General features: G+C 36.8%; 2 protein-coding genes across 2 annotated transcripts in view; both read left to right on the top strand.

Annotated features, from left to right (window-relative positions):
- The window catches only part of LOC107699273 (THADA armadillo repeat containing), an 87,652-nt gene extending 67,409 nt beyond the window's left edge, over window positions 1-20,243 (top strand). The window contains exons 33-37 of the mRNA XM_016500484.1: window positions 3,371-3,539; window positions 9,118-9,230; window positions 11,086-11,168; window positions 19,944-20,053; window positions 20,229-20,243. Of these exons, the coding sequence (XP_016355970.1) occupies window positions 3,371-3,539; window positions 9,118-9,230; window positions 11,086-11,168; window positions 19,944-20,053; window positions 20,229-20,243 (490 nt within the window). The remainder of the gene's footprint in view (window positions 1-3,370; window positions 3,540-9,117; window positions 9,231-11,085; window positions 11,169-19,943; window positions 20,054-20,228) is intronic.
- A 5-nt stretch (window positions 20,244-20,248) lies between these two features.
- Window positions 20,249-27,985, top strand: part of LOC107699294 (thyroid adenoma-associated protein homolog) — a 22,601-nt gene continuing 14,864 nt past the window's right edge. The window contains exons 1-2 of the mRNA XM_016500506.1: window positions 20,249-20,536; window positions 23,144-23,268. Coding sequence (XP_016355992.1) covers window positions 23,201-23,268 — 68 coding nt within the window. The 5' untranslated portion in view covers window positions 20,249-20,536; window positions 23,144-23,200. The remainder of the gene's footprint in view (window positions 20,537-23,143; window positions 23,269-27,985) is intronic.

Below are 27,985 nucleotides of genomic sequence, written 5' to 3'. Positions count from 1 at the left end.
CTTAAAGGGATAGTTCACCCAAAAATGAAAATTTGTTGTTAATTTACCCACCCTAGGTGAGTTTTTATTTCAGGACAGTAAAGCAGCTTTTTTGCTGAAATCGTGGTCCTTGGTGATTCATAAAAATTCACTAGGCTACCAGCACTTGAGAGTCAGAAAAGCATATACAGACAACACAAAATTAATACCCGTGGCTCCTGATGATGTATTGAGGTCTTATGAAGCGAAATTATCTGTCTGTGCAAGAAACTAAACATTTATTTACAATATTATTACCTGTAATCCATTGACGATCACTAATACCGTTTTCGAAGCAGTATTGAGACTAAACGTATCCCATCATTCATCACGTTAAGGAACTCACATTCCCAAAAATTGTGGGAATTCAAGGACAACATTCAGGTGTAAGTTAAGCTATTATATATAATTTGATAGTAAAACACAAAGTGTTGGTGTAGAAAGAGGTGCTTGACTATTCAAGCTCCAGTCCTAAACACTGACTATGTGAATGTTGTCAATAGAAGTGCATGATATCCCATAGTCAATGTTGTACATTGTTTCTTTCCCAGAAACAGTAGTTTCATGTAACTTAATGTTTAATTTGTTATGACATGGGCTTAATTCGCCTCCGCAGAAGTTGTTATTGTACAGATTAACATGCCCCCTTTAGAATCCATATGACATTCATAGTTTGAGGTCAGCAGATTAAGAATGTGAATGTTAACACGAACGCATACCTCCATGCTCGCTTCCATCTGCTGTCAGCAGATCCCAATCACAGCTTTGCAAGTCTAGCTATGGTTTATTTTTTGTTTCAATCTGTTCATCTGTCAAACTTCCATTCATTTATCTACAAACATGATGGCTACATCGTTTTTCTTTTTCTTTTTTCCAATCCCCTTTTTTTTGATGGATGGATATTCCCTATTTCATGTCTCTGGAGCTTCTTGGGGGAGTTTCCAGAACTTTGGAGAGGCTTCTTTAATTTAGTGCTTGTAAAGCAGTCGTCTAAGTCATCAGGGGGCTGCTCTGAAAATGAAATCACCAAGACCCCGTCCCCGAACATACTACCAGTCCAAAAGAGTTCAGTGAACCTTCCAGGAATCTATAAAATAATGTTTTACATAAAATATATGTACATAAAATATAGTACCGGGAAAAGTTTGAAGGCACTTGAATTAATTTGTGTTTCTCATTATCTAAGGCATTATCTAAAGGCTTCTGTTGCAATGTTTGATATTAATTTTGTAGGCAGCTATACATTTGCCTGTGTATCAATTTCTTTCCAAAACAAAACAAAACACAAGCTACACAATCGCGTTCAAAATTGCAGGCGATTCATTGCCGATTATGAACACGATTTTGCGTAGCTTGTCAGTGATTAAAAAAAAAAAAAAAGTCTGTTAGGTGTTATGTAGATGTCATTACAAAACAGACATTATGTAAATATCTTTGTTAATTTAATCATTGAGCCTGTCCTAATACCCACTCCTGCAGTCTTGGCTGCTTGAGAGCACTTGGTCGCAACAGGAAGCGTGCACGCTGTCTTGCACGACATTCCCAGGACCAAAAAACACCAAAGCTCAAAGTTTGTCAGCAGATCCCAATCACAGCTTTGCAAGTCTAGCTATGGTTTATTTTTTGTTTCAATCTGTTCATCTGTCAAACTTCCATTCATTTATCTACAAACATGATGGCTACATCGTTTTTCTTTTTCTTTTTTCCAATCCCCTTTTTTTTGATGGATGGATGGATATTCCCTATTTCATGTCTCTGGAGCTTCTTGGGGGAGTTTCCAGAACTTTGGAGAGGCTTCTTTAATTTAGTGCTTGTAAAGCAGTCGTCTAAGTCATCAGGGGGCTGCTCTGAAAATGAAATCACCAAGACCCCGTCCCCGAACATACTACCAGTCCAAAAGAGTTCAGTGAACCTTCCAGGAATCTATAAAATAATGTTTTACATAAAATATATGTACATAAAATATAGTACCGGGAAAAGTTTGAAGGCACTTGAATTAATTTGTGTTTCTCATTATCTAAGGCATTATCTAAAGGCTTCTGTTGCAATGTTTGATATTAATTTTGTAGGCAGCTATACATTTGCCTGTGTATCAATTTCTTTCCAAAACAAAACAAAACACAAGCTACACAATCGCGTTCAAAATTGCAGGCGATTCATTGCCGATTATGAACACGATTTTGCGTAGCTTGTCAGTGAACTACAGCCCTGTGTAGTAAATGCTGCTCCATCTGAAAGCACGTGCTGGAGATTTACTACTAATCACAGAAGCGGCTTTACTGACGAGATGCGCATGAAAATCACATTAGAGTTTTTGCACAGCCCTGTTTCACAGTATTTCTGTTTTTTACTGTATAAAGTTTTTACTGTTTACAGTACGTGAACTCGTGTTATTTAAAGGGAATGTTCACCCAAAAATGAAAAATTCTGTCATTAATTACTCACCCTCATGTTGTTCCAAACCCGTAAGACCTTTGTTTATCTTCGAAACACAAATTAAGATATGTTTAATGAAATCCGAGAGCGCTCTGACCCTGCATAGATGGCAATGCAACTGAAATGAAACGTAGTAAGGACATCGGTAAAACAGTCCATGTGACATTAGTGGTTCAACCGTAATTTTACAAAGCAGCGAGAAAACTTTTTGAGTGCAAAGAAAACAAAAATAACAACTTTATTCCACAATTCTTCTCCTCCAAATCACGTCTTCTGCCATTATCAAGAGTACCTCTGCACGTAAACAACGCATGCGTGTGATGCTTCTGACGTAGAACATGCATGTGCTAAGCCTTGTTTACGTGCAAAGGAATGTACACACATGCGTCGTGATGCTCTCTAAAATGGCACCCTAGGGTGACTCGAAGGAGAAGAATTGTTTATTTTTATTTGTTTTTTTTTTTGCACACAAAGTATTCTTGCTGCTTTGCAAAATTACAGTTGAACCACTGATGTCACATGGACTATTTTAACGATGTCCTTACTACGTTTCTGGGCCTGTGAACATTTCAGTTGCATTGCTGTCTATGCAGTGTCAGAAAGCTCTCGGATTTCATCAAAAATATCTTAATTTGTGTTCCAAAGATGAACGAAGGTCTTACGGGTTTGGAACAACATGAGGGTGAGTAATTAATGACAGAATTTTCATTTTTGGGTGAACTAACCCTTTAAAAGTATTCCAGGATGCACCTCATGAAGTTGGTTCAGTGTGCACAGTTATAATCTCAAGAAGAGAGTTTAATTCCAAAAATACTTCTCAGTCCTTCACCAGAACCCCCTCAGAACCATGCAGTTACTCTGAGTTGAAGAGATCATGAAGTGGCTGAAATATAATTGTGAACCGGTTGTCTTGTAGGTGTGGTCGCTCTGCAGTGTACCGCACGCGTGAAATGGCCGCGAGAGCCCTGGTTCCGTTTGTCCTGGTGACCGAAGTTCCCTCCACCATCCAGACTCTCCTGGAGGAGCTGCCTCAAGAACCTGGACCAGGACTCCAACAAAACCACATCCATGGCACACTGCTTCAGGTGTGTGAATCCCCCCTAGTCACATGCTCTCTACAGCAATCCATTAACTTAACGTGTTACATGACATATAAGGTGTGTACAACAGTGTAAAGTATTTGCAGAAGCCTTTAAATGTGTTATTCTATTGTGCTATTCTCTGAAAGGAGCTGATACCTGAAGAATCATTCCTGTTTGAAAAAATGAAAAGTGTTGATGTGTTTAGTCAGAAACATGCAGGGTATGATTATGTATCACTGGTACACTAAGCAAATGATTGGGACTAAATTAAGGAATGTGACACGCACACATAATTGTACTCCAAAGGGAAATTCAAGTGCTCAACAAGCATCAGTATAAAACCTAGAGGCTTAGATAAATGTAGATAGCGACAGAGCGATGTTGTAATTTTGACACTGAAGCAGGTTTCTGGACATGAAACTGGAATAGTTTGCTAGCATGTGTGTGTAAGACGGACATAACTGTAAAGTGCTGGGATGAAGATGTGCTCGGTAAGGAAAGAGCTGGATTTGGTGTTCTTTCCTGTCATGGCAGTCATATATCTGCTCAAAGCTCCTGCAGATGTGGAGGGAATTAGACTGCGGTGGGGAATCGCTGAGATCCGCGTGAGGGATGTTGTGTGGGTGGTGCTCTGGTGACAAGTGGTAGCAGGTAACTGTCTTATGCAGCATTTTATTTAGAAATGAGAGAAATTCTTCAAGTCTTTATGTGAAATGCCTGCCACCTGATGCTTCAGTTTGTTCATAAGCGACAAAGATCAATATTTTCTTATTTTATGTTTATTTTTATGCATAAAATGTATTTTCTATTTTTTTATACATGTATATACACATTACCATTCATAAGTACCACCAAATTAGCATATTAGAAAGATTTCTAAAGGTTCATGTGACACTGAAGACTGGAGTAATGCCTGCTGAGATATCAGCTTTGCATCACAGGATTAAATTACATTTGAAAACATATTCACATAGAACCGCATATATCAAAATTAAATGAATAAATAAGAGAATTACATGAGAGAGACTACAAAAGAAAAGGGAAATCGAGAGTGAAAGTTCTCTTATTTTCCTGTTTGACTGTATGTTTTTCGATTTGCTGTGTCCTAGTGGCTCTCTAGACACTTTGAATATGGAAATTATGGATGTTTGTGTGTACAACCAGATTAGGAACAGATAACAGACTTATGATACATAATCTTGTCTGTGTGTGTGTGTGTGTGTGTGTGTGTGTGTGTGTGTGTGTGTGTGTGTGGGTGTGTGAAATACATCGGACATCGGTAAAATAGTCCATGTGACATCAGTGGTTCAACTTCAATTTTGCAAAGCTACGAGAATACTTTAATTGATTCTGAAACAATGAATAAGTGTAATTGATTCTGAAACAATGTCTGAAATAACGTCTCATTTACCTAAAAAACAAACATATTCGGTGACCATAAACTCGTTGGTCATCTAGAAAAATGAACTCTAGAGTGGAGCTTTTTGCCTAATATATGCACCATATAACATATTCATAAAAAATTTTCAGTGTTTCATTTATGTTTGAATAAATCCGTTTTTATGACAGACACCATTTAAATGTTTGTATTTAAAAAACAAAACAAAAAAAAAAACGAATTGTAGTAGAAATATTATGATGTAATTGTAACTTTATTATTAGAAGAACTTCATTGGGTGGAATTTAAGTGTTTGTATACAAATCAGTTAATTTTAACCTTCAACATTATAGTTATGTAGAACCAGCTGACTCTCATGTATATTTTATAGCATTAGTTATTTATAGCATTAGATATTTTTTTCCTTAAGAAAATTTGGCATGTACTGTACCTGATATATATATCCAAAATAATCAATATTGAAGCGAATCAAATTGAATTGGGAATCAAATTGAATTGGTAATCAAATCGAATCGCAAGCTTAAAAAATAACATAATTTGAGGTGTTAATCATCTCTGTAGTATAAACAATCATCTCTGTAGTGCACAATTCATCATTCTAACATTCCTTTGGGCATTACTGACCATAAGCAAATTATACAGTGTGTTTTTGTTTAAACAGATATGGCAAGAGAAAGTGAAATACGAAAAACAGAAAGAGCGGGGGTGGGAGGAAAACAGGTTGCAGATGTTGTTGTATCAGGCCTGAATTAAAATCTTTTTGTTCTTTGTTTGAATCGGATACCTATAAAAATAGCTTTACTGTATGTACGCCTTCCTTAACACAACACCCACAGCCCTCAATTTGCATTACAGAGTTCTGATACCAGGATGAAATGAAGAAGTTTGTCACCACAGTGTTTCAAAGTGCCATTTTGATTACAAAACCAGCTTTGCTGAGTAAAATGCTTGAACCCTGCTGAGTTCACCTAAAAATCCCTGTTGACACAACTCACTGGTTCCCTTTAGGAGCCGGCTAACGAGGGAAACCGATTGAGCAGCACTAACCTAACCTGACGCCTCGGCCCCTGCTCCGAGCGCTCTCCACCACTGCTGCTTACCCACAATGCAACAGCTTCTTTTAAAAAGTCCTGGGTAACATCCAGGTCCCACAGGGAAATTAATCCACTGTGTGTTTTGAAAACAGTAAATCAGATCAGCAGACATACTCCGCTCAATGGGGGTCTTGCACAAACACACTAGTGCACACACAATTTTGAGTTAAAGTACTGTGTGCTGCTTCAACTTATGACTGTGTGAATGTATTTTCTGTTTTTGTGTGTGTGTGTGTGTGTGTGTGTGTGTGTGTGTGTTTTATTTATTTATTTATTTATTTGTGAGAGCAAATAAGTGAGAGCAGTACTTTGTTTATTTAAGGAAATATCAACTATTTTAAGATCAACTTTATTTTTGTTTTGTTTAGATTTGTTTTTTGTTTTGTGTGCTTTTGTTTTGTTTTGTAAATGGAGAACAAACAGATTATTTATTTTCTATTCCTGTTTTTTTCTGTCTGTATTTGTTTTTATTTGTTTCATTTTATAAATTGGGAACAGCCAGATATTTTTTTTTTTTACTTTAATCCATTTTTTTCTTTTGTTTTCTTTCTGTGTGTATTTGTTTGTTTTGTAAATGGAGAACAGATTTTCTTTTTCTTATATTGTTTTTTTTTTCTGTTTTTTTTTTTTGTCAGTTCTGTAATTGACAACAGCCAGATTAAGTGAATATAGACACAGGACAGGATGTTTGTGTAATGGTGCTTTTTCTTGTCTTAGTGTGAAGTAAGAATATATTTCTCTGACTGCATCATAGTGGATGTATCCGCAAATTATTATATTAATTTTCCTTACATTTTTGTGTGCTGGATAGCTCAACCCACAGTGAAATCTCGTTGGTCAAATATCCCACTCCGCATAACTGCGTTTTAAATATGTACTAATTTGTATTACTTCTTGCCTGATTTTTGTTTACACTATTAAGCAAATTATTTGTCACAAGAAACTTGTCTTATCATGCCTGGTTAGGACATGTTGTAAGTGTTTTATTTATTTTTTTATGCCTTTCCTCTGTGTTGTTCATTGCTGCCAAAGGTCTTGTTTTAGTGACCGCTTCAATAGGCCTTGAAACACCCACTCATACAAGCTTTGTTTCTGCTTTAAGGAAAAGCCTGTAAAAAATGTCAAACTGATGAGACAAATAAGCTTAATTAGATTCAGATTGTGTCCAGACTTTCCAAATCTACTCATAAAAGCATCCGCCCACAGGTTGGCTTTTAAAACATTTCCTCAGTCTTATTTAACGGCCGACCCAAAGGTCTTAGTGTGTCAAAGGTCAGCATCTAGCAATGTATTCTGGCTGTGTGCTGGTGTTTGTTTGTGCATGTTTCTTTTCTAAATGTGTGCACGGCTCTCTATACACTCTGCTGAATTATGGACCTCTACGGGGTGTTTATTTTTGCCTTTAGCCGCTGCCATTGGTTTGTGGTCGGTCACAAGTTGTGTAGTTCGTCACTATAAATACACGCACTTTCCTCAGAGGGCGCAGAAGAGGCCGACCGTCATGGGCCTTCCCACCCGACGGCGCGAGCAGGCCTGGGCTAGATGTGTGGGATACAGGGTGTGGGCCGCTAGTGTCGGGGGTGTCCGCAGCTGGAAGACCAGGCTCAGTATTTCATGGTCAAACTTGTTTTGCCCTGTGCCTCTCCTGCTTGGGGCATAATGAGTGGCTTCCACATTGCGGTTATAACCCAGTAAAGAGACTATTTCAGCCTGTTGTACACTCTTTAACCTTGCATGCATAGAGTTGTCTACTATCCATTTACTTCATTTTATTTCTCTCTATAGACTGTTTAAAATAAGCTTAAGACACTGATTTCTCTGTCTGATCTCTGATTTCTCTCTTTTTGATTAGGAAAGATGAACTAATGAAGAATCTGATCTGTCTTTCTAATTTCTCTGTCTGGTGTCTTTCTGACTGCTGTGTCTGATCTCTGTCTGATCCCTCTCTTTGACTTATCTGTCTGATCTGATTTCTCTCTTTAATGTCTCTATCTGATGATCCCTCTTCAATTTATATGTCCGATCTCTGATTTGTATATCTGATATCTCTCTTTGATATCAATCTGATGTCTTTGTCTGATGTCTCTTTGAGTTATCTGTCTGATCTTTGTGATTTCTCTCTTTGATTTCTCTCTTTGATCTGACTCTGCTCTGTCTGATTTATGTCTTGAATTCTCTCTTTGATCTTTGTCTGATGTCTGATCTCGATGATTTATCTATCTGATCTGATTTCTATCTTTAAAGTCGATATCTGATCCCTCTTACTTATTTGTCATCTGATATCTCTTTTATATCAATCTGATATCTTTGTCTGATCTATCTCTGAGATATCTCTCTGATCTCTGTTATTTATCTCTCTAATTTCTCTCTTTGATCTCTGATTCGACTGTTTGATCTATATGTTTTGAATTCACTCTTTGATCTTTGTCTGATGTCTGATCTATCTTTGATTTATCTATCTGATCTCATTTCTATCTTTAATGTCTCTATCTAATCCCTCTCTTATTTATTTGTCCGATCTCTGATTTATGCATCTGATATCTCTCTATGATATCTGATGTTTCTTTTTGATCTCTCTCGGATTTATCTATCCGATCTGATCTGTTATTTATCCCTCTGATTTCCCTCTTTAAGGTCTCTGTCTGATCTGTCTGATTTATCTTTTTGGTCTGATCTCTGTTGTTTATCTGTCTGATTTCTGTCTTTAATGTCTCTGTGTGATCCCTCTCTTGTTTATCTGACTTTTCTATGATTTATATATAATCTCTAAATGTTAATCTCTTTCTCTGTTTTCCCTGATATCTCTGATTTAAATCTGATGATCACTTAATCTCTGCTCTATGATCACAATTAAAGGAAAAAAGTAAATAACAGAGTACTTAGCAAGAATAATAGCAAATTTCTGTCTCTGATCTGTCTAAAACCTTTCTGTCTAATCTTGATTGTTTTAGTATTAGTAGTGTGATTTCACTGATCTCTCTGTATATTTTTCTTTGTGATCTCTCTCTCTGTGATATCAATCTCTGATCTCTCGGTTTCTTTCTCTCCAGCTTATTCTCATAGTAAAGGTGTGTCATCATCTTCACAGGTGCTGTCGCTGTTACGTTCCTACCTGGCCGACACACACAGACCCCAATCAGGAAATGAGCAGGGCTGTGACCTCTCCAGTGCCCTTTTTCCACGGCTGTGGCTTGCCACAAGGTTGGTATTGTCATTCTGATACACTAACCACTACTGTCATTATTTGCATATATATCAGCAAATATAGTGTGCATACCAGCATCGTTTTGGTTAGGCATTTGCAAATAATATTATTTTACAAAATAAGATGGCTGCTCTGTTCACACGCCAGCTTACTAGTTTGTAAAATGAGCTCTCTGTGTTCTGAGCTCCTGTTTCAAAGGCTGCTCTCTGCTCAGTGACCCAGAACACGGACAGCAGCGCTGCAGGACGAGTGGCACGGCTACGTGCCCTTTGACCACTCTCACTCATCCATACTGATGCTTTATAACAAATGCCCTAATGAGATGGAGAGAGACAGAGAGGGAGAGTTTGGGAAAGTTAATGAAGACGGAACATGGCAGTGCATTCAGAATAGAATATAATGCATGCTGAGCAAGATATAGTGTATTCTGCCTACTAGAAAAGTATATGAAACAGCATGCAATGATAAATGTTTCAAACAATTGTATGCTACATTGCCCCAAGACAGTGCTATATTGCATATTTCATTCATTAAGTGGTGTCCCAGTCAGGGTTATTATAGTTACCAAAAACTAAAACCATAAAAAAGTCTTACAATAAATGCTAACTGAAAAATAAATAAATAAAAATTAATGAAAAACATTTATATATACATAAAAAGTAGCACATATAAATGACAAAAACATACAACCAACTTCAACTAAAATTAAAATGAAAACGGAAAATGAAAAAATTTGTATATATAAAAAATATCTCAATCATAATTAACACTGGTTCTAAATAATTAATCCTAGTTATTTATCATTTTTAATCCAGTTTTGTGTGAAATGACTGAGGGATAAAGATGAAATGAGAGTTCCCAAACATCTGACCAAATTTCCCCATAATCCTTAGCTTTGTAATTTGTTGAACTCATAGCAATATTATGTGTTTAAAGAGCAACAGAGTGACACAAAAAGATGAAGCCAGACATTCAAAGAGAGGGAGAGCGTTTGTGTTATTAATATCTCAGTGATGAAATACTGACGTCAGCCCTGAACACTGGCCCTCTTGTTCTCGCCCATGTCCATGAGCGTTTGTGTGCGCTGTGGTCTCTCACACACACACACACACACACACACGCACGAACATAATTGATTTACTCTTCCACATACCCTCTCCTGTCTCGATCCACACACATCCACCCTCTCTCACAAATGTTACCCCTGCAGTTGGTCTGAGATACAGGGCCCAGAATTCCCTTTGTGCCCATGGGCAGCACATGTGATGCTTTATCTTCAGCATCCACAATCACTGCTCTCAAAAAATCAGTTACTCTGACTATAATACAGTGACCCAAAAAAAGTGTTTTGACACAATACTAAATAAATAAATTATTATTTTCTGTAATTTTGCAGAAGTAAAAAAGCACAAAGCTCTTTGTAGTTATTGGATGCGATGCATGCTACAAATGTTTGGTGAAGGGATAAAAACGTGGATCTGGCAACCCATCTTTGACTGAGTGATTCGTAGGAACAAATAGAACCTGTTAAATGCACTATTTGTTTTGTTTTTAATTGAGATTGCATTAGTTTGTTACATGATTTGATACATTGGTGCCTCTCTAATAATTTTATAGAAATTGCACTGTATTTCTACATTGTCTATTTCTTTCCATTAAAATTTCAATCAAATATCCCCCCTAATTTTTTTTTTCTCACACTTTGCCACACTTGAAAAATAAAATGTGTAATTTCTGTACAACTTATGGAGTAAATACAATGAAATACTATGACGTATATAATTATCATTAACATAATATCTGTCTCTCTCTCTCACACACACACACACACACACACACACAAACTGACAGGCAGAATCTATGTCTGGTAACACGTGGTGCGTTTCTAGACCTGCTGGGCTGTCTTTGTGGTTGTCTTCCTGTTCCTGTATCAGGTAAGAGCTCAAAACAAACGGTAGTGAAATAAACACCAGTATTAGGTGCTTGTTTCCAAATCTCTAACTTCCAGTCTAGTTTTTATTCCAAGGAAATATGGTGTCTACTTTGAGTGCATGTTATTTTGAGTGTGCTGGAGGCCTGTGGGCATTTGATATAAGAAAAACTGTCTCTGACAGATGGTACAATTGTGCCCGAGTGACCCAGTTAAACAGGGCGGCCCCTGCATGTTTGTGGGCCCCATGTGTCGCACACATGTGGGCATGGTGGCGGTGTTTATCACTTTAAAACCAAGCATATTCTTACAGTCCCACCCACCTGCCATCACTTATATAACAAACGGTGGGCGCGCGCGCGCGCACACACACACACACACACACACACACATTTTTGCTGTTCAGAGATTTATTTATACACTCTGCCCTGTACTCTCTTAACACCCTCTTAATCTCTGTCTACCTTTCCTTTCATTTCTCTTAACATAAATTTCACTCGATCTATCTCAATATTTCACACTCTGTCTGGCTTTTTGCAGTGTTTTCCTCCCTCAGTTTAAGGAATCACCCTAAATTTAAATAGTCAGCAAACTTTGTTAAAGTCTGTCAAAGTCGTATGACTTACTTTGTGCCGGGTAACACAAAAATAAATGTTAGGCCAAATGTTCACACTTTGTCATACAGTGAAAGATAATAAAAAGGTGTTGTCGAGTTAAAAATGACAAAGAATAAAATATAAAATATTATATTTATACAATATTATATTTCTATTCCTATATTCCAAGTTTTCTGAAGTCATATGACGTGCAAGAAACAATGCAATTTGTTTTATTGACATCAGACCAAATGTAGGACTTCAGAAGACTTGAAATACAGCACACAAGCATATGGACAATTTTATGGTGCTTTTTTTTTTTTTTTTTGTCGTTTTGCAGCGTGACTGACCCTGGTGAATGTTTGCTTTCATTGCATGGGAACATATTTCTATGAAACATCTCCTTTTGTGTTACATAGAAGAAAGTAAGTCATATGGTTCTGGAGAAACATGAGGGTAAGTGAGTTATGGCTGAATATTTTATTTATTTATTGACCAATTGATTGGAACTTTTCTTTTAAAAACAATCCTTATCATGTCATAAAATCTGAACATGTCCAGGTCACATTTTACACCTGAAAGAAAAATGAAAGGATATTATATTTTGCATTAAGAAAATAAAATAAAGTCTTTAGAATAAGACCAAGATTTTGTGTATTTTGACATTATTTTAATGTCAGGTAAGCAACGTAATGCAAAAAAGTCATTTTAACTACTGTAAGGCAAAGAAATGTTTAGATAGAAAAAATGAAGAAATAAATTAATTACTTAATAAACAAACTTTAAAAAAATATTACTGTTAGAGAATCACCATTGCAAATAATGGGAGGTACAAAAAAGTTTTAAGAAACATAAATACAACTTGGTAAAAAAAAATAAAATAAAAATGTGACTAATGAAAATAATTTATAAAAAATAATCAAATAAAAAATATTAAATGATGTTTAAATAAAAAAGAATGAAATAATACAAATCGTAATGGTTCTAAAACCATCTTAATTTTCGTTAAGCAAAATATTTTGGTAATACTTTTTTTTATATTTCACAGTACCCTTGTTTACGTTACATGTAATTGCACATACTTTACTGTTGTTACATTTATACTAATTATAAGCAACCAGCCCTGAACCAAACCCAAATTCTAACCCTAACCCAATTGTAAACAAAGTAAATGTTGTTAATTAATATCACTCAGTACTAATTTGTCTAACACACTAACTAGGACACCATAAAATAAAGTGTAAACAATATTTCTTTTTTTCCCCCGTTTTTATTTTAGGATAATATGTGTGATTCATCCTTCCATACTTTTTATTTATTTCTCTGTCTGTTTATATCTTTCTCACTCAGCCAGTCACTCTCTCTTTCCTAAAGCACACTCTTCACAGGTGTTAGTAACCTCAGTGAAGAAATGAACATTTTAATTTGTTACTAACACTTGAAGCTGGGCAGAAGGACCTTAACAATCTGCTTTTTCATTTGTCTTGGAACTACTAAGTAGGAGTTTAAATTTTCTGGGCAGTTCTTGCATGTATTCCCATTCTGATGTACTTCTCACTGGAACATGACAAGTGAGTGTGAGTGAGTGAGTGTGAGTGTGAGTGAGTGTGTGAGTGAGTGTGAGTGAGTGTGAGTGAGTGTGAGTGAGTGTGAGTGAGTGTGAGTGAGTGTGAGTGAGTGTGAATGAGTGTGTGTGAGTGTGTGTGTGGGTGGGTGTGAGTGTGTGTGTGTGTGGGTGGGTGTGAGGCCGAGAGCTCTAAGTAGTTTGGCTCTGAGACTCTGAGCAGAGTTTGTGATGGTGTTTTTACTGGCGATGCTTTAGCTGGGCATGAGACGTACGGGTTTACGAGCCTGTGTGGATCAAACACTGTAACGCCTGAGAAATGCGCCCTTAACATACACCACCACACAAATTCTCTGATGGCCATTCAAACCATCATTTTGGCACAAGCGGTACTGTATTCCCCATATTTCTCTCTCTCAGGTGAATAAATCGTGGATACCGCGCTCACACACTCGTCAGTAGGTGGTTGGCAGCGTAGGGGTCGCCCACTGTGGAAAAGCGTTTGCATGCTCACATCTGCTCTGCACGTTCCTCCCTCGTCTGGGTTTTGTTTTTCACAGTTTGGGTAATGATGGCAGGGCATGATGTAAAATCCATGTGTGCGCGCACATTGCCGCATGTGTGTATCGGTGTGTGTTTACTACTGTAGTGAGTACAGACGGCCCACTGTTTCCCTGCACCATAAACTCTAGCTGAACACTTAGAAACAAAAAGATCGCACATGTACTTTAACTGCTAGCGTGTCGTAAAGGTGCTTGGGCCGTAATACTGTATTTCACAGAATTCTTGAGTGTTCCATCTTATATAAAGTGAGAAAGTGTTATGAATAACTAACGGGAGTCTAAATTATCTCATCATTTACTAGGGCTGTGTTGCAAATATCAGTTAGTGTTTGGGTTGTTACGATATACTGGTATGACGGTTTATCACGGTTTGAACGTGCACGGTTATCATACCGTAAACATTTGCATATCTATGGTTTAAAAAAAATATATGAAGAAAAACCCTCACCTGCGCACATGCAACTTATTTCCGCTCGGCTGCTTCACTCTGCATTCACTTGGCTGATAATATCAGCCATGAGATAATATCTAATCTCCATCCCCGCCGAAAAGAAAGTTAATATCTGCAGTATGGGAATACTTCGGATATTAAAAAAGCAGGCAATACATCCAACATCTTCGCTCATATTTGCGGACACCATCCCTGCATGCAGATAAAGGTATGTCGCATTAATAAAAAGTTATAAGTTAAGGCCGTATGATTTCCGTGAAGCAGAGGGAATCCCGGTGCAGTCGTGAACATGGAATTTACAGTATAATGAGGATGTCACGTAAAACGCGCAATCTGATGGATGGATAAGTCAAAAGTAGTTATGATATGTGTCTGTGAATATTAAAGCGCAAAGACACTGCTATATAAATAATCTGCTTGTTTCTGCATGTCTCTGAGTGGCGCCGTTTTATCTAACGTACTGCATATTGAAATACGCATACATAAATGGTGTTTTCAGCATCTACGATACATAAACATGAACATCAGCAGAGCTGCTCTGAGAGAAAATGTAAATAAACATTTCCTAGTTTTATTTGAGAAAAAACATTGTCAAATACACTCTGAAACTCAAAGGTCGGCTACAACCCGTCAAAATAAAAGTTTGATTTAATTTTAAATGATGACAGAAATATATTAGCATTGTACAATGTACTTCAAAGTTATAATAACAACAATAATAATATTCTTTATAATAAAATAATTTATTTAATCATTGTTTTCAAGGAAAATCATGTTTGTCCATGTTTTAACTTTGCCAAAAATAAAAGGAGTTGTAAATTTTAATTTAATAACATTTTAAAACATTAGAGGGGTCATATGATGTTGCTAAAAAGAACATTATTTTGTGTATTTGGTGTAATAAAATGTGTTTATGCGGTTTAAGGTTAAAAAAACACATTATTTTCCACATACTGTACATTATTGTTTCTCCTCTATGCCCCGCCTTTCTGAAACGTGCCGATTTTTACAAAGCTCATCGGTCTGAAAAGCGAGGTGTGCTCTGATTGGCCAGCTATCCAGTGCGTTGTGATTGGCCGAATTCCTCAAGCGTGTGACGGAAATGTTACGCCCCTTACCATATTGTGATGCCTAGAGCGGCCGGAGCGACGACAAAAACATTAAAACCCATTATAAACGAGGCATTTGTTGCATCCAGTGGGGACATAATTACTGATTATAATGACTTATACTGGCTTTTGACGCGTTGCGTTGCATTGCATCGCGCCGCGTAAACATAAAACCATGTCAATAGCTTGTAACACTTCAAAGAGAAAGGAAAAATTGAAATCGCATCATATGACCCCATTAATTAAAATGTTAAAGTGTGATACAGATATACATAAGGTGTACAGCTTTATTTTTTTTATTGTTTTTTAAATGTTGATGGTGTATAAAATTGATTTTAAGATAAAAAATTAGATGACAAAAATTAACTTGACGGAGCTCCTGTTAGGTGAAGAAAGACCTTTCTTGGTATTATATACGAAGCGGATATCGTCCTCTTTTGGAAGACCAAACAAAGTAGTTTTGCTTTCACAACGAAGCACACAGCATCTTCACGACATGGCTGCAGCGTCAACAATACTACAGCGAGAATAAAAGTTACGCCTACTTTCTTTGCGTGAACATTTGGGCGGCGTTATGCAAATCTTCCCACATAGTGAGGTAGATATGTGGGGGCGTGTTAGAACGAGCCATTTTGGTAGGTGTGGCTGACTCTGAACTTTTATAAAGAATATCTCTTTGGATTTGAGACTTTAGTCTTTGCAACTTTACAGATCTTCTTTATGCACCAAGAGCTTGTAACACTCCAAAGAGAAAGGAAAAATTGAAATCGCATCATATGACCCCTTTAATGTATACCATGATAACCGTGATATTTTCTGAGACGATTATCATACCGTGAAAATCTCATACTGTTACAACCCTAGTTAGTTGATTTTAATTAACCTTCATTTAGATAAACTGATATGGGTTCTTAAATGTCAAAATCAGTCTTTTTGCCTATTCTATGTGAAAAGCATTTTAGAAGAAACTTTCAAATTCTGGCAAAAATTCTAATTCTAATTTAAAAATTCTACAATATCTGTGGTTTTGATGCTCTTTAATGTGGTGTTACAGATATCATAGCTGCCTCAGTTTAAGTAGCAGCGATCATCTCTTCCTTTTTTTGCTACTATTTCTTTAAAATAAACAAGAATGAACAACAGAAGGTGTGTTGAAAGAAACTGTTGTTTATTGCAATGTATCATGTGCAACTCAATCTGTGACGTCAGTAAAACGGCTCATATACAATGTCACGTATCTTAACATTTACCACCTTACATAACCTGTTCATAATGCTGTCATTATTTAATGTATGTTTGAATAAATCTGTCATAAAGTAAAGTCACCGTTTGAATGTTGTGTCATTTAAATGTTTGTATACAACTCAATTTTTGGTTGTTGATTATTATATAAAAAATAAACAGTTTAATTTAATATTTAATTTTATATGTTAGTGTTGTACCAATTGACAGGATACCCGTAGAGTTCAGAGCTTTACTTGAGACTTTTTTTGCTTAGGAAATATTTACATTTACTGTACCTGATATACATCCAAGTTTACCGATATTGAATTGAAATTGGAAACAAATGAAGAGCTTGTGAATTTGAAACCGAGTCATGTAGGGATGTAACGATTCACTCAACTCACGATTCGATTCGATTGCCCCAAATCAAATAAATAAGTAACACAAAAGAAATCTCTTCATATAAACAAAATAAGACTTTGTCTGTGCTCTTTCCATTTAAAATTAGAGGCAACCACTGCATTTTAATCATGATCCAAACAAAGATGCAGCATACATGCATCATGATCAGTTTTTGATCTAAATTACATTGTATAATTTCGAAATTTGAAGCAAAAACAGAATGGTTTGACTTCGGTTTTGTGAAACTATGCATAAAAAATATCTGCATGAAACCGAAACGGCAGATGAGCTGAATGAGACACAGATTCACTCTCTGGAAAGACAGTAAGTTTCCCTCAGACATACATTCATATAAACTCCTATTTGAATCGCGATTTGTTTAGTATCTCAGCCGATTTGAATCATCACATTTAAATTGATTTTCAACTGGCTCACGGTTAATCGTTACATCCCTAGAGTCATGTAATCTGTGTCAATACCCAGCCCTTTGACTGACTTACCTTTATCTGACTGACTTATCATGTTGTTCTAAACCTGTATGACTTTCAAAAGATTTTTTGAACATGTTGAACAAAGTTTGTTGAAATGTTCACATTTCACATACAGTAAAAGCCAAGGCTGTGAATCTCAACAAAGACAAAAAAACAAATGCTGTGAAAGTGGTCCATGTGACTGTAAGTCTTTTGAAGCCATACAATATGTACTAGGGGAAGTCGTGGCCTAATGGTTAGAGAGTCGGACTCGCAACCCAAAGATAGCAGATTCGAGTCTCGTACCGGCAGGGATTGTAGGTGGGGGGAGTGAATGTACAGCGCTCTCTCCCACCTTCAATACCACGACTGAGGTGCCCTTGAGCAAGGAACCGAACCCCCAACTGCTCCCCGGGCGCCGCAGCATAAATGGCTGCCCACTGCTCCGGGTGTGTGTTCACGGTTTGTGTGTGTTCACTGCTGTGTGTGTGCACTAAGGATGGGTTAAATGCAGAGCACTAATTCCTAGTATGGGTAACCATACTTGGCCACATGTCACGTCACACTATATCAGTAACTATGTTTCCATCCAAAGATTCAAATTAAACTTATGCTCAAAACTGGAATATCGCATAAAACATATGTGAATAAAGCACCGTTTCCATCCAACGAGTCAAAGAGAACAAAATCTGTTTGGAAATGTAGTCGTGTAAGACAATTATACAAAAATACTTTGACGACAGACTTTGCTCAAAAGCATGTAGATGTTGTGAACGAGATCGGTCCGCTGCTAGTCAAGTTATCCCGTCTCGTAGCGCAAAGTCACATGACTTTTTTGATGCGCATGGAGGAATTTATTCGGTAAATGTGTTTCCATTGTAGTTTATGCACATTTTTTCTTATCGTATAAAAAGTTTATCCTACCTTAATGTGCGCATAAGTTTTTTTATGCGCATTTTTGGAATTTATGAGCATCTTGACGTTTCCATCCAGCGTTTTTTTTTTTTATGCGGTATTCCAAAATGCGCATACAAGTAGGTGGATGGAAACGCAGCTTATGTGTACTCTGAAAAGTGTTATGCAAATAAATTAGAGTTTGTATGATAAGCCGAAATTTACATGAATATTCTTTAAAACATCTCATTTTGTGCAAAAGGGAAAATGTTAAAAGTGTTCGGAACAGCGTGAGGGTGACTAAATGATGACAGTTTTCATTTTTGGGTTAAATTTTCCTTTAAATTTCTCTTTTTTTGCTGTTTTCATTTCTCCTTTTTCATTTCTCCTTTTTATTTATTTATTTTTTTTGCTGAGAGGTTCAAAAGAAAACTGCCTCTCCAGGTTGTGAGTGTTTTGCCAGTGTTTGATTTCACTGGCCTGGGCTTTATTTTTTATTGCCAGTGACTGTAATATTGTTATTTTTATGAGAGAGCAAAATTTGGTCATTGAGACTTGGTGGTCGTGGCATTGATGAAACCACAGCTTTCTCTGAGTCAAGCTGGGACGACGGCTGTGTTTGTGTGTAATGCTCTGAATGTCTCACTGGGCTGTTTAGGTTTTCATAAAGATTCCAGCACATCCCCAGAACTACCGTCTCCAAACTCACACACATAAACTCACCACGGTCTGTCCTGCTGAGAAATGCATTTAATTTCCGAGATTAATCATTACCGTGCTCCTCTGTCTCTCCAGAGGGCCAGTGATATTAATAAATGCCATAGCGAATCGTTCTTTCTCTCCACCGCACTCTGTTTACTCAAATTTTTTATTTCGTCCCCTCTTCTGTGTTTCTGCCTCTGTGTATGTTGGAGGAAAACAGAGATAGAGGGAGTTGAAAAGAGAAATAAATCAGAATTTTTAACCGAAGTCTGTCTCATGACTGACTAGTTCTCGTCTCCCTCCCTCTGTTAATTATGTTTTTCTCCCAGTGTGTTGTTTTGTGGTAATGAGTACTTGGCTTGAGTTTAAAGACTTGAGAATGGTTACCATCACTCCTCTTATGACCCGCTACAGTTTCGTTTTTACTTCATTTCACTTTTCTCTCGCTCTGAGTAACTGCGGCATTCTTGGTTTATTTATTGGAACCTGTAGGAGAGCCATTCTGTGAAACTGTGCCTTCTATATTGAGGGAAAGTGTTTGTTAAAGTACTTTTTTCTGTATAGTTTTAAACATCTAGCAGACATCTGTAATACTTGTTCTATTGTGAATGGGGAAAAAAACTATTTATTTATGGAAATGCTGTTTTGAATGGGTATATTTATAATTAATTGTTTTAATGAATATATTTAAGTTTTCAAAACACTATATATTCACTACCATTCAAAAGTTTGGTATCAGTATTTTTTTATTTTTATTTTATGCAGTCACTTGTAATTGAGTGAATTTGTTGTTTTCTGCTCTAGAGTCACAGCTGAAGAAACTGCACGAGGAAGCTCTGCAGATTCTTATGGCCTCTGAACTTGTGGCTCCTCAGGGGCCCGATGAAACACTATATATTCACTACCATTCAAAAGTTTGGTATCAGTATTTTTTTATTTTTATTTTATGCAGTAAATTGACAAAAGTGAATGTAAAGATATTTATAATGCTGCAAAAGATTTCTATTTGAAAATAATTTATGTTCTAATATAATTTTTTTATTAAAAAAAGTAGTACTGTCAAACGATTAATCGCATCCAAAATAAAAGTTTTTGTTTACGTAGCCACACAGTATCTGCAGAGTCTGGCTCACATAGCCGTGAGCGTCTGTGTGGAATCACCTCACCTGTGGGATTGTCCAGAGTCTGCCGGGTTTCAGAGAGACCTTCTGGAGCGACTGCTGCGGTGCCTGCACTATGAGGTTCGGCTGTTTGCCCTGGATCAGCTCCTCAGGAGACTTCAGAAGACAGAGGAAGAGTCTCAGCATCGTGGTCAGGGACCCTTGCCCTTTGACCTCAGTGTGTCTAGCCTAACCTCCCTGGCCTTTCATGAGACTTACCCTGGGTGTCAAGCCAAGGTGAGGAAATCACGCTTTTGCATCAGAATACTGTACAAAACACTGCAAAAACTAAAAATAAATAAATAAATACAACACAACAAAACTTGCAAAAGCTGCAACTTTACAGAACTTTAAATACTTTACAAAAACAAAACCACAATAACAATGACTTGCATTACTTCACCTTTAAACACTCTTCTAAGCCTTACAAAACACAATACAAAAGCTCCAAAAATCTAAAGCTACAAAATATCACTCTGGAAAAACTCTACAAAAACCTTATAACAAATGCTACAAAAAACTACACCACAAACTATTTAACAAAAATGTAACTTTACAAAACTTTAAACACTCTACAAAAACAAAAGCACACTACAAAAAGTTTAACAACTTCACAAAATGATGTTACAACTTCAAACAATCTACTGAACTTTAAAGAACACAATTCAGACACTTTACAAATAACTGTGAAAACTTGACACAACTTCACAAAATGCAGTGCAAAAGTTTACAAAACGTTAAATGTGACAAAAATGCTCCACAAAACCCCAGAAGCCTTACAACAAACACTACAAAAATATTTACAAAAAACAACACACACACAAAAACACTGTTTTTAAAATTGTGACTTTACAAAACTTTAAACACTCTAGAAAACCTTAACAAAACTTCACAAAATGATTTGCATCACAACTTTAGACACTCAACTAAGCTTTACAAAAAAATTCAAAAGCTTCAGAAAACTTTCAAAAATGCAGTGCAAAACTTTACAAAATGTCAAACATTGAAAACCTTAAACACTATACAAAAATATTTACACAAAAACAACACAAATAACTATTTAACAAAACTTGAAACAAAATTGCAACTTTACAAAACTTTAAACACTCTACAAAACCGTTAACAAAACATCACAAAAAATATTTAAAAGATATAATTTCAAGCTTAACAAAACACGATGCAAAAACAGTCACTTGGAAAACTTCACAAAATGCAGTGCAAAACTTTACAAAATATCAAACACTGAAAAACACTTACAATAAACACTACAGAACAATTTTGTAAAAAATTACAAAAACAGAAATGTGAAGCAATGAAATTACTTTGGACTATATGAGTACTAGGAGAAATAATCTTTGCAGGTCTCGTGGTTTTTGAGAATGAAACTTATTGCAGGTTAGTAGTCAAAATCCTTGGATTTCTCCAGGTTAAAATTCACCGTAACCCTGATCACAGATCCGGTCCTGAGATTAGTGAATTCAGCCGTCTAAATGACACATGCCTTCATATGGGGATTCTCTGATTAGCTGAATAAACATCTACACTGTAAAAACCTGCTGGACAAGAGCTACTCACAGCTGTGTCTCTGAATGAAACCGGCTGAATGTCATTTAATTTCCATTCACAGACTCAATACACACAAATGCAGTTTCAGCTCAGAGCTTAAGCCCTGCAAAGTGAAATGGCAGGCGATTTCCTGTTTAGAAAAAGGGGTCGCGTTTCAATTCCTCATAAACACTCAACCAACCATCAGTTACCCTGCTGTTTTGCCGCTTCTATCATTAAGCAACGTTCAAGCTGACGGGAACTGGCTTTTCTGGAAGGACGTGTGTGTTTGTGTCTGGAGATGCGTGTTTTTCTATGTGTCTGTTGCAGTGATTTTGGCTGACTGGGAGTGTGTTTTCTTAAAAGCTGTTTTATTGGCCAACTGTTAATGTTTAAAGTGCTGCTGTTAGGCTCTAGTCTCTTGATATGGCCTGGTTTCCATGGTAAGTCTACTCTTCCACCAAAGCATTCTGGGAAGTGATGAGGAAAGTTGGGTTAATTTCCTCTGTGGGCTCAAATGGCAACGCTAATAAGAAAATATGCATCGAACTGCAATTGCACTAAAGCCTAGTGCCTAAATCCATTCTGAAAATATTCATTTTAGTCTTAAAACTAAATCCACATTGGTTTCGTCATGTGCTTAAATATAATATAATGCACTGTAGTATAAAAGACTGAAATGGCCATTAAAAAGATGGCTTAAAATGCCATTATTTAAGGCTCTTGTGCAATCCAAGAAATAATAATCAACCAAACAAGCCTAAATAATGTCAACAGACCACTGTAAGGTACCTGGCCTGTCACGGGAAGGGAACGGAAAGACGGTGGGGGTCTGAGGAGAAGAAAAACAAGTCTTCAGTTAACTCCCTCGCTCTGCTGAGGGGAAACCCGAGGGCCAGAGCTGAACCAGATGTGTTTTATGTGCAGGGGGATGGAGGGGGAGGGAGGAATGTTACTGACAGACGGGAGGGTGGAATAAGGGAATGTTCATATGGATGAAAGGAATATGGGTTGAGAGGTGTGGCTGGCAAATGAAAGCATTGAAAATATTCACAAAACATCCTGGACAGACTTCAGCACATTTTCTGTCTCATGCTCCTTGTGTATAATTAGTCAGGGTAGATGCCATATTTATTTAGACGTGAATGAAAACAAGGATGTGTAGGATAGATGTACAGTCTGTTATACTGTTGGAAACCTTTTGATCGCTCACACGATGCAACACTGAAAATATGACTTGTTTTATGAAAATACGGCATCTAGCCTGAATAAAGTCTCCATTTCTTTTGGTGTCTTCAGGTTTTGCAGGTTCTCGCTGTCCTCCCTCTTTCTTCGCTGCTGCCCTGGAGAGATGGGATGACGTCTTTGAGCTGTCTGGAGGTTCTAGAGCATCTCCTCACACTGCTGGAAACCTCTACACACAGGTGAGCCATACAGATGAAACGATATCATCTGTTTTTTTTCCATGGACTGTTGAATTATTCCAGAAAATGAGTGATTGTTTGTGACCAACAAAAGTTTCTGATTCTTACACGTTTTGTTCATCATGATAATCTTCACAAATGAACACAACGTATGAATTTTGAAGCATAAATGCAATCGGCAAAAGTAAAAAGCTATACACTATAAACAAACTACACCACGGTTGCATGAGTTCAGTGTCACCACCAATAAGCTTCCAGAAACATTCTTATACTGTATATATTACCTTTATTTAACCAGGAAAAAGACTCTTAAAATAATCTTAAATCTCTTTTGCAGGAGATTTAATCTTAAAGTCTCTTTTGCAGGAGTGTCCTGGCCAAGATAGGCAGCCGAGTTTGCGTATACAAATAAACAACAAAGTTACAACATACAATACTAAAGCCATCATACAAACGTATAACCAATTAAAAACAATTACACACCATTAATTCACTGTCTAGATGACTTAATGATTTTTTTTTAATAATTATAAGACACCAAGTTTTGTAACTTCATGTCCTTTTGGAGAAAGTCCTTGGTTTTACCAAGCTCAGTTCTGACAAGGGGCACACAAAGATTATAATTTGACTGAGAACGTAATGAGTAATTGCCAGACAAAGTCCTTTTAATGAAACAAAAGAGATAAAAAAATGGCAAATAACCCAATATGTGACCCTGGACCAAAAAAACAGTCATAAGGGTACATTTTTTGAAATTGAGATTTATACATCAATCTGAAAGCTGAATAAATAAGCTTTCCATTGATGTATAGTTTGAATATTAGGCTGAGATACAATTATTTGAAAATCTTCAATCTGAGGGTGCAAAAAAAAAAAAAATCTAAATATTGAGAAAATCGCCTTTAAAGTTGTCCAAATAAAGTCCTTAGCAATGCATATTACTAATCAAAACTGAAGTTTTGATATATTTACGGTAGGAAATTTGCTAAATATATTCATGGAACATGATCTTTACTTAATATCCTAATGATTTTTGGCATATAAGAAATAATTCTATAATTTTGACCCATACAGTGTATTTTTGGCTATTGCTACAAATTTACCCGTGCTACTTAAGACTGGTTTTGCGTATTACAGAAAGTTTCTTATCTTAGGTCTTCACTTAAGATATATGTTAAATTAGGATTTTTCACAAATTCGAATTACAGAAGCAAATCTTAACTTGATTTGGGATTCTTATCCTATCTTACAAAATCGTATCTTATGTCTAGTTAGGAAATCTTAAATTGCATTATCATGTTCGACGATCCACTCTCAGGTCTGTTACCAAGCAACCAACACTGTGCCAGCTGCTGATGAGGTAAACAAAATAATAGAAGCTACTTCACTTGAAAATCGCCTTTTGCAAAAAAACGTAAGGCATTACACTGTGTCTACACTGGACGCGAGCAGCGCAGCGCGGCGCGACAAAATACTATAGAACTCATCATAGCCAGTGATGCTGTCTACACTGGATGCGGCACAACACGACAAATCCCCGACAGTATACTGCTGCCGCGTTCTATTTATGACGTGCTGACACAAATTTCAAATGATTTTCAATGGTCACTTTGTCGCGTCCAGTGTAGACAAACTTTACCTGTCGCGTCCGGTGCTCTGTGACGCTTTGTTGGTCTCTGTAATGCTGGTTGCAGTTCCTGTGCTAACTGTAATATCATGTTGCGTGGCAGTCTGTAATTACTTAAAAGTGTTTTGTCATCAAAATGTAACACATCTTCAGGGTCCTCCAAGAGTCTTTCTACCATTAAACATCTCCGTTCTTCATTTTCGATTATTAATAAATGTAATACCATTGTTGGACAGCGCAATTGTAAGCGGCTTTTCCGTTAGCTTTCAAATAATTTTGAAGTTAAGACTGTGGGGCTGTCCTAAAGTTAAGACAGTTTTTAGGATTTTTTGTCAAGTTAGGAGGTTTCTGTAATACGCCCTTCCTATCTGTAGTTAAGATAAGATAACACACTTAGGAAACGCTGTTCTGTAATAGCTTTTGTCCTAAATGTGGTCCTAGCTGAAATGACAATGTTACCAAACAGATAAGATAAGATTTGAAAGTTAGAATCTTTCTGTAATATGCCCCCAGGATCATATATATATATATATATATATACATGTATATCAATAGATATCAATGCATTTTTCTCTGAATTTTTCTTCTGAATCTTTATTTAAAATCTACAAATGGAAAAGTTTGAATTCAAATAGATTAGTTCCCAAAACCGCAATTTATAAACATGATGCTGTGAAGGAGGACAAGTTTAGATTTAGTAGAGTAGTTTTACAGTTTGCCATGATAATGTTTACTGTCCCAAACAACCTCTATAGTCCCAAGACACATGTTGTATTTTGAGTCGTCAGAATAAAGCGTGAAAAAATCTTGAGCTCGTGTTGACCACTAGCCTTATTTCAGGCATTTCACCAAAAACCCATTCAAAAAACCAGAAGTGGATGAACTATCATAAGTAATCATATTTAGACATTAGACATGTCTACCATATTATATCTATTGTATGTATATCTCATTTGCTGTTATTAAATTGTATTATGTAGCCTTTATATCGGCATTCAGCAGCCTATAGCCTATATATAAGCAGCCTATATATCAGCATTGTATTAGCCTTCCTACTCTTCACATATCAGTAACAACAATGGACACTGACATTTGACCATCAGTCCAAACAATGGAAGACGGGGAACCTTCACATTAGACAAATTTTGGTGAAATTTCACAGGCTAAAAAAAAAGATGCAGTGTATATTGTCAATAGTGCAGATATAGAAAGCACAGCTTACACAGAAGTCACTTTCAAACCAAGCAGCTTTCTGTTTGACAAAGTGGCGAATCCGTGTGACCAGCTTGAACCTGTTACAAAATCTGCATGGATAAATCTGTCAAAATTCCCAGTAGCTTGATTTCCCATTGGAAAAAACTGGATTTCGCCCTTAAAAAGTCACCAGACATTATGAACATTAATTTTCCATTCGCATCTGGTTGTGCACACACCAGATTTAAAAGATTAATATTGCATACTAGATTGCACCAGCACCCTAAAAACAAAGCATGCTCTCAGCAGCTGTGGACTCCAACAAACCTCCTCATTGTTGAGGCAGCGGTTTGAGGTGGTGGAGATCCCTCTGGGGAGGCGAGAGGTACTCTGTTGAGCGGCTAGCACTGTTAGCGGGAAGCGTAATGGCTTCAGATGTGGGCTCCGACTACAAAAGAAACCACACATACCTGTGGTCGCCTGCCGGCCCGTGTACATCAATCACCCTTTCATACCTACGGCAGAGCGGGAGGGAGATTGATTTACACATTAAAGGGTCACAGCTACCTGTGCTTTCAATTGAGAGAGTGTTCGTATACCTTTACATAGGGTTATTCCCTATAATTTGTGGGTATGTACATGCTAGGAGGTTGTGTGCATGTCTTAATGTGTGTTTATGTGGCAGCAGGTGCAGTTGGACTGTTGTTTTTGGCTCCTAGGTGCCTGTAGGGGCCTCAGAATAACAGACACCTTCACATCCCAGTGCGCAGTGAACACAGGCCGTCGGTATTACATTACAAAGACTCCCGCTCCCTGCGACGCTCATACTCTTTCAGTCTCTTCCCTTAAGTTCAGTGTTGTGAAATGCTTCGCGGCGTATTGCTGTTTGTACAGTGTGACATGATACATGTCTTTTGTAGCAGTCGCCCTGTGATTAAGCAACACCATAGTACTCACGGTTAGCTGTGTGTGTCTGCGATTGTGTAACGCACTTGGACACTTGCAGTGTTGTGTAATGGCACATTTGCTGTGTATTTTGGTAGCCATGTTCTGTTGGACGACACATGCTGGATTACACCTGTTCTGAGATCGAGTTAGTAAACCAGCCCCTCTGGACTCGGCCTGGGGGTCATTTTCAAGTGTGTATCAGTGTGTCGTCAGTTTATGATTAGGCCTGTCGCAATAATCAATATATCGACTTATCGAAAATTAAAAGTTTGTCATTTGGAAGTGTGTGGCCTTCTTGCATTATTATGCTGTTACATTATGATTATATATTCAGTGACATAAAATGGTCTTTAAGATGACAATAATACCGCTTATCGCAATTATTTCTGGGGCAATATATCGCACAACAAAAAGTTGTTATCGTGACAGGCCTATTTATGATCAGACAGCATTTATGATCAGGGTCCAGACGGTGGTGGAAAAATCTGGAAATTCTAAAATGGTTATTTACAGAACTGGAAAGTTCAAGAGTGGAAGTAGATACAGTAGCTTTAAATAATAATAATAATGATAATAATAATAATAATAAAATCCTGGAAATTTCTGTAATAAATATGATTTTTATGAATAATTAATTGGCTTCATATTTTGAATTTTTTTGTACTAAAAATATGAATAAAAACATTTCAGCTCATTAGAAATAAATGGCAAGTGGCACACTGAATTAAAAAAAATTCTGAAGAAAGACAAATAGTTTTTTCTTGTAAAACATACTCCAATTATCTTTGTAGTAATTTTAATATTTTTGAGTGTAGAACCTTATAAAGCTAGATTAGGCTTTATTTAGTCATTTATTTATTTATTCATTCATTCATTTTCTTATATGCTTTTTTTATCCATTATGTATTCTAGGTGAGTTTTGTGTCACTCATGTCATAACTTGGTATT

Source organism: Sinocyclocheilus anshuiensis, unplaced genomic scaffold, assembly GCF_001515605.1.
Source record: "Sinocyclocheilus anshuiensis isolate Anshui unplaced genomic scaffold, SAMN03320099.WGS_v1.1 scaffold450, whole genome shotgun sequence".
Classification (NCBI taxonomy): Eukaryota; Metazoa; Chordata; class Actinopteri; order Cypriniformes; family Cyprinidae; genus Sinocyclocheilus; species Sinocyclocheilus anshuiensis.
This window is presented reverse-complemented; position numbering and strand designations above follow the sequence as displayed.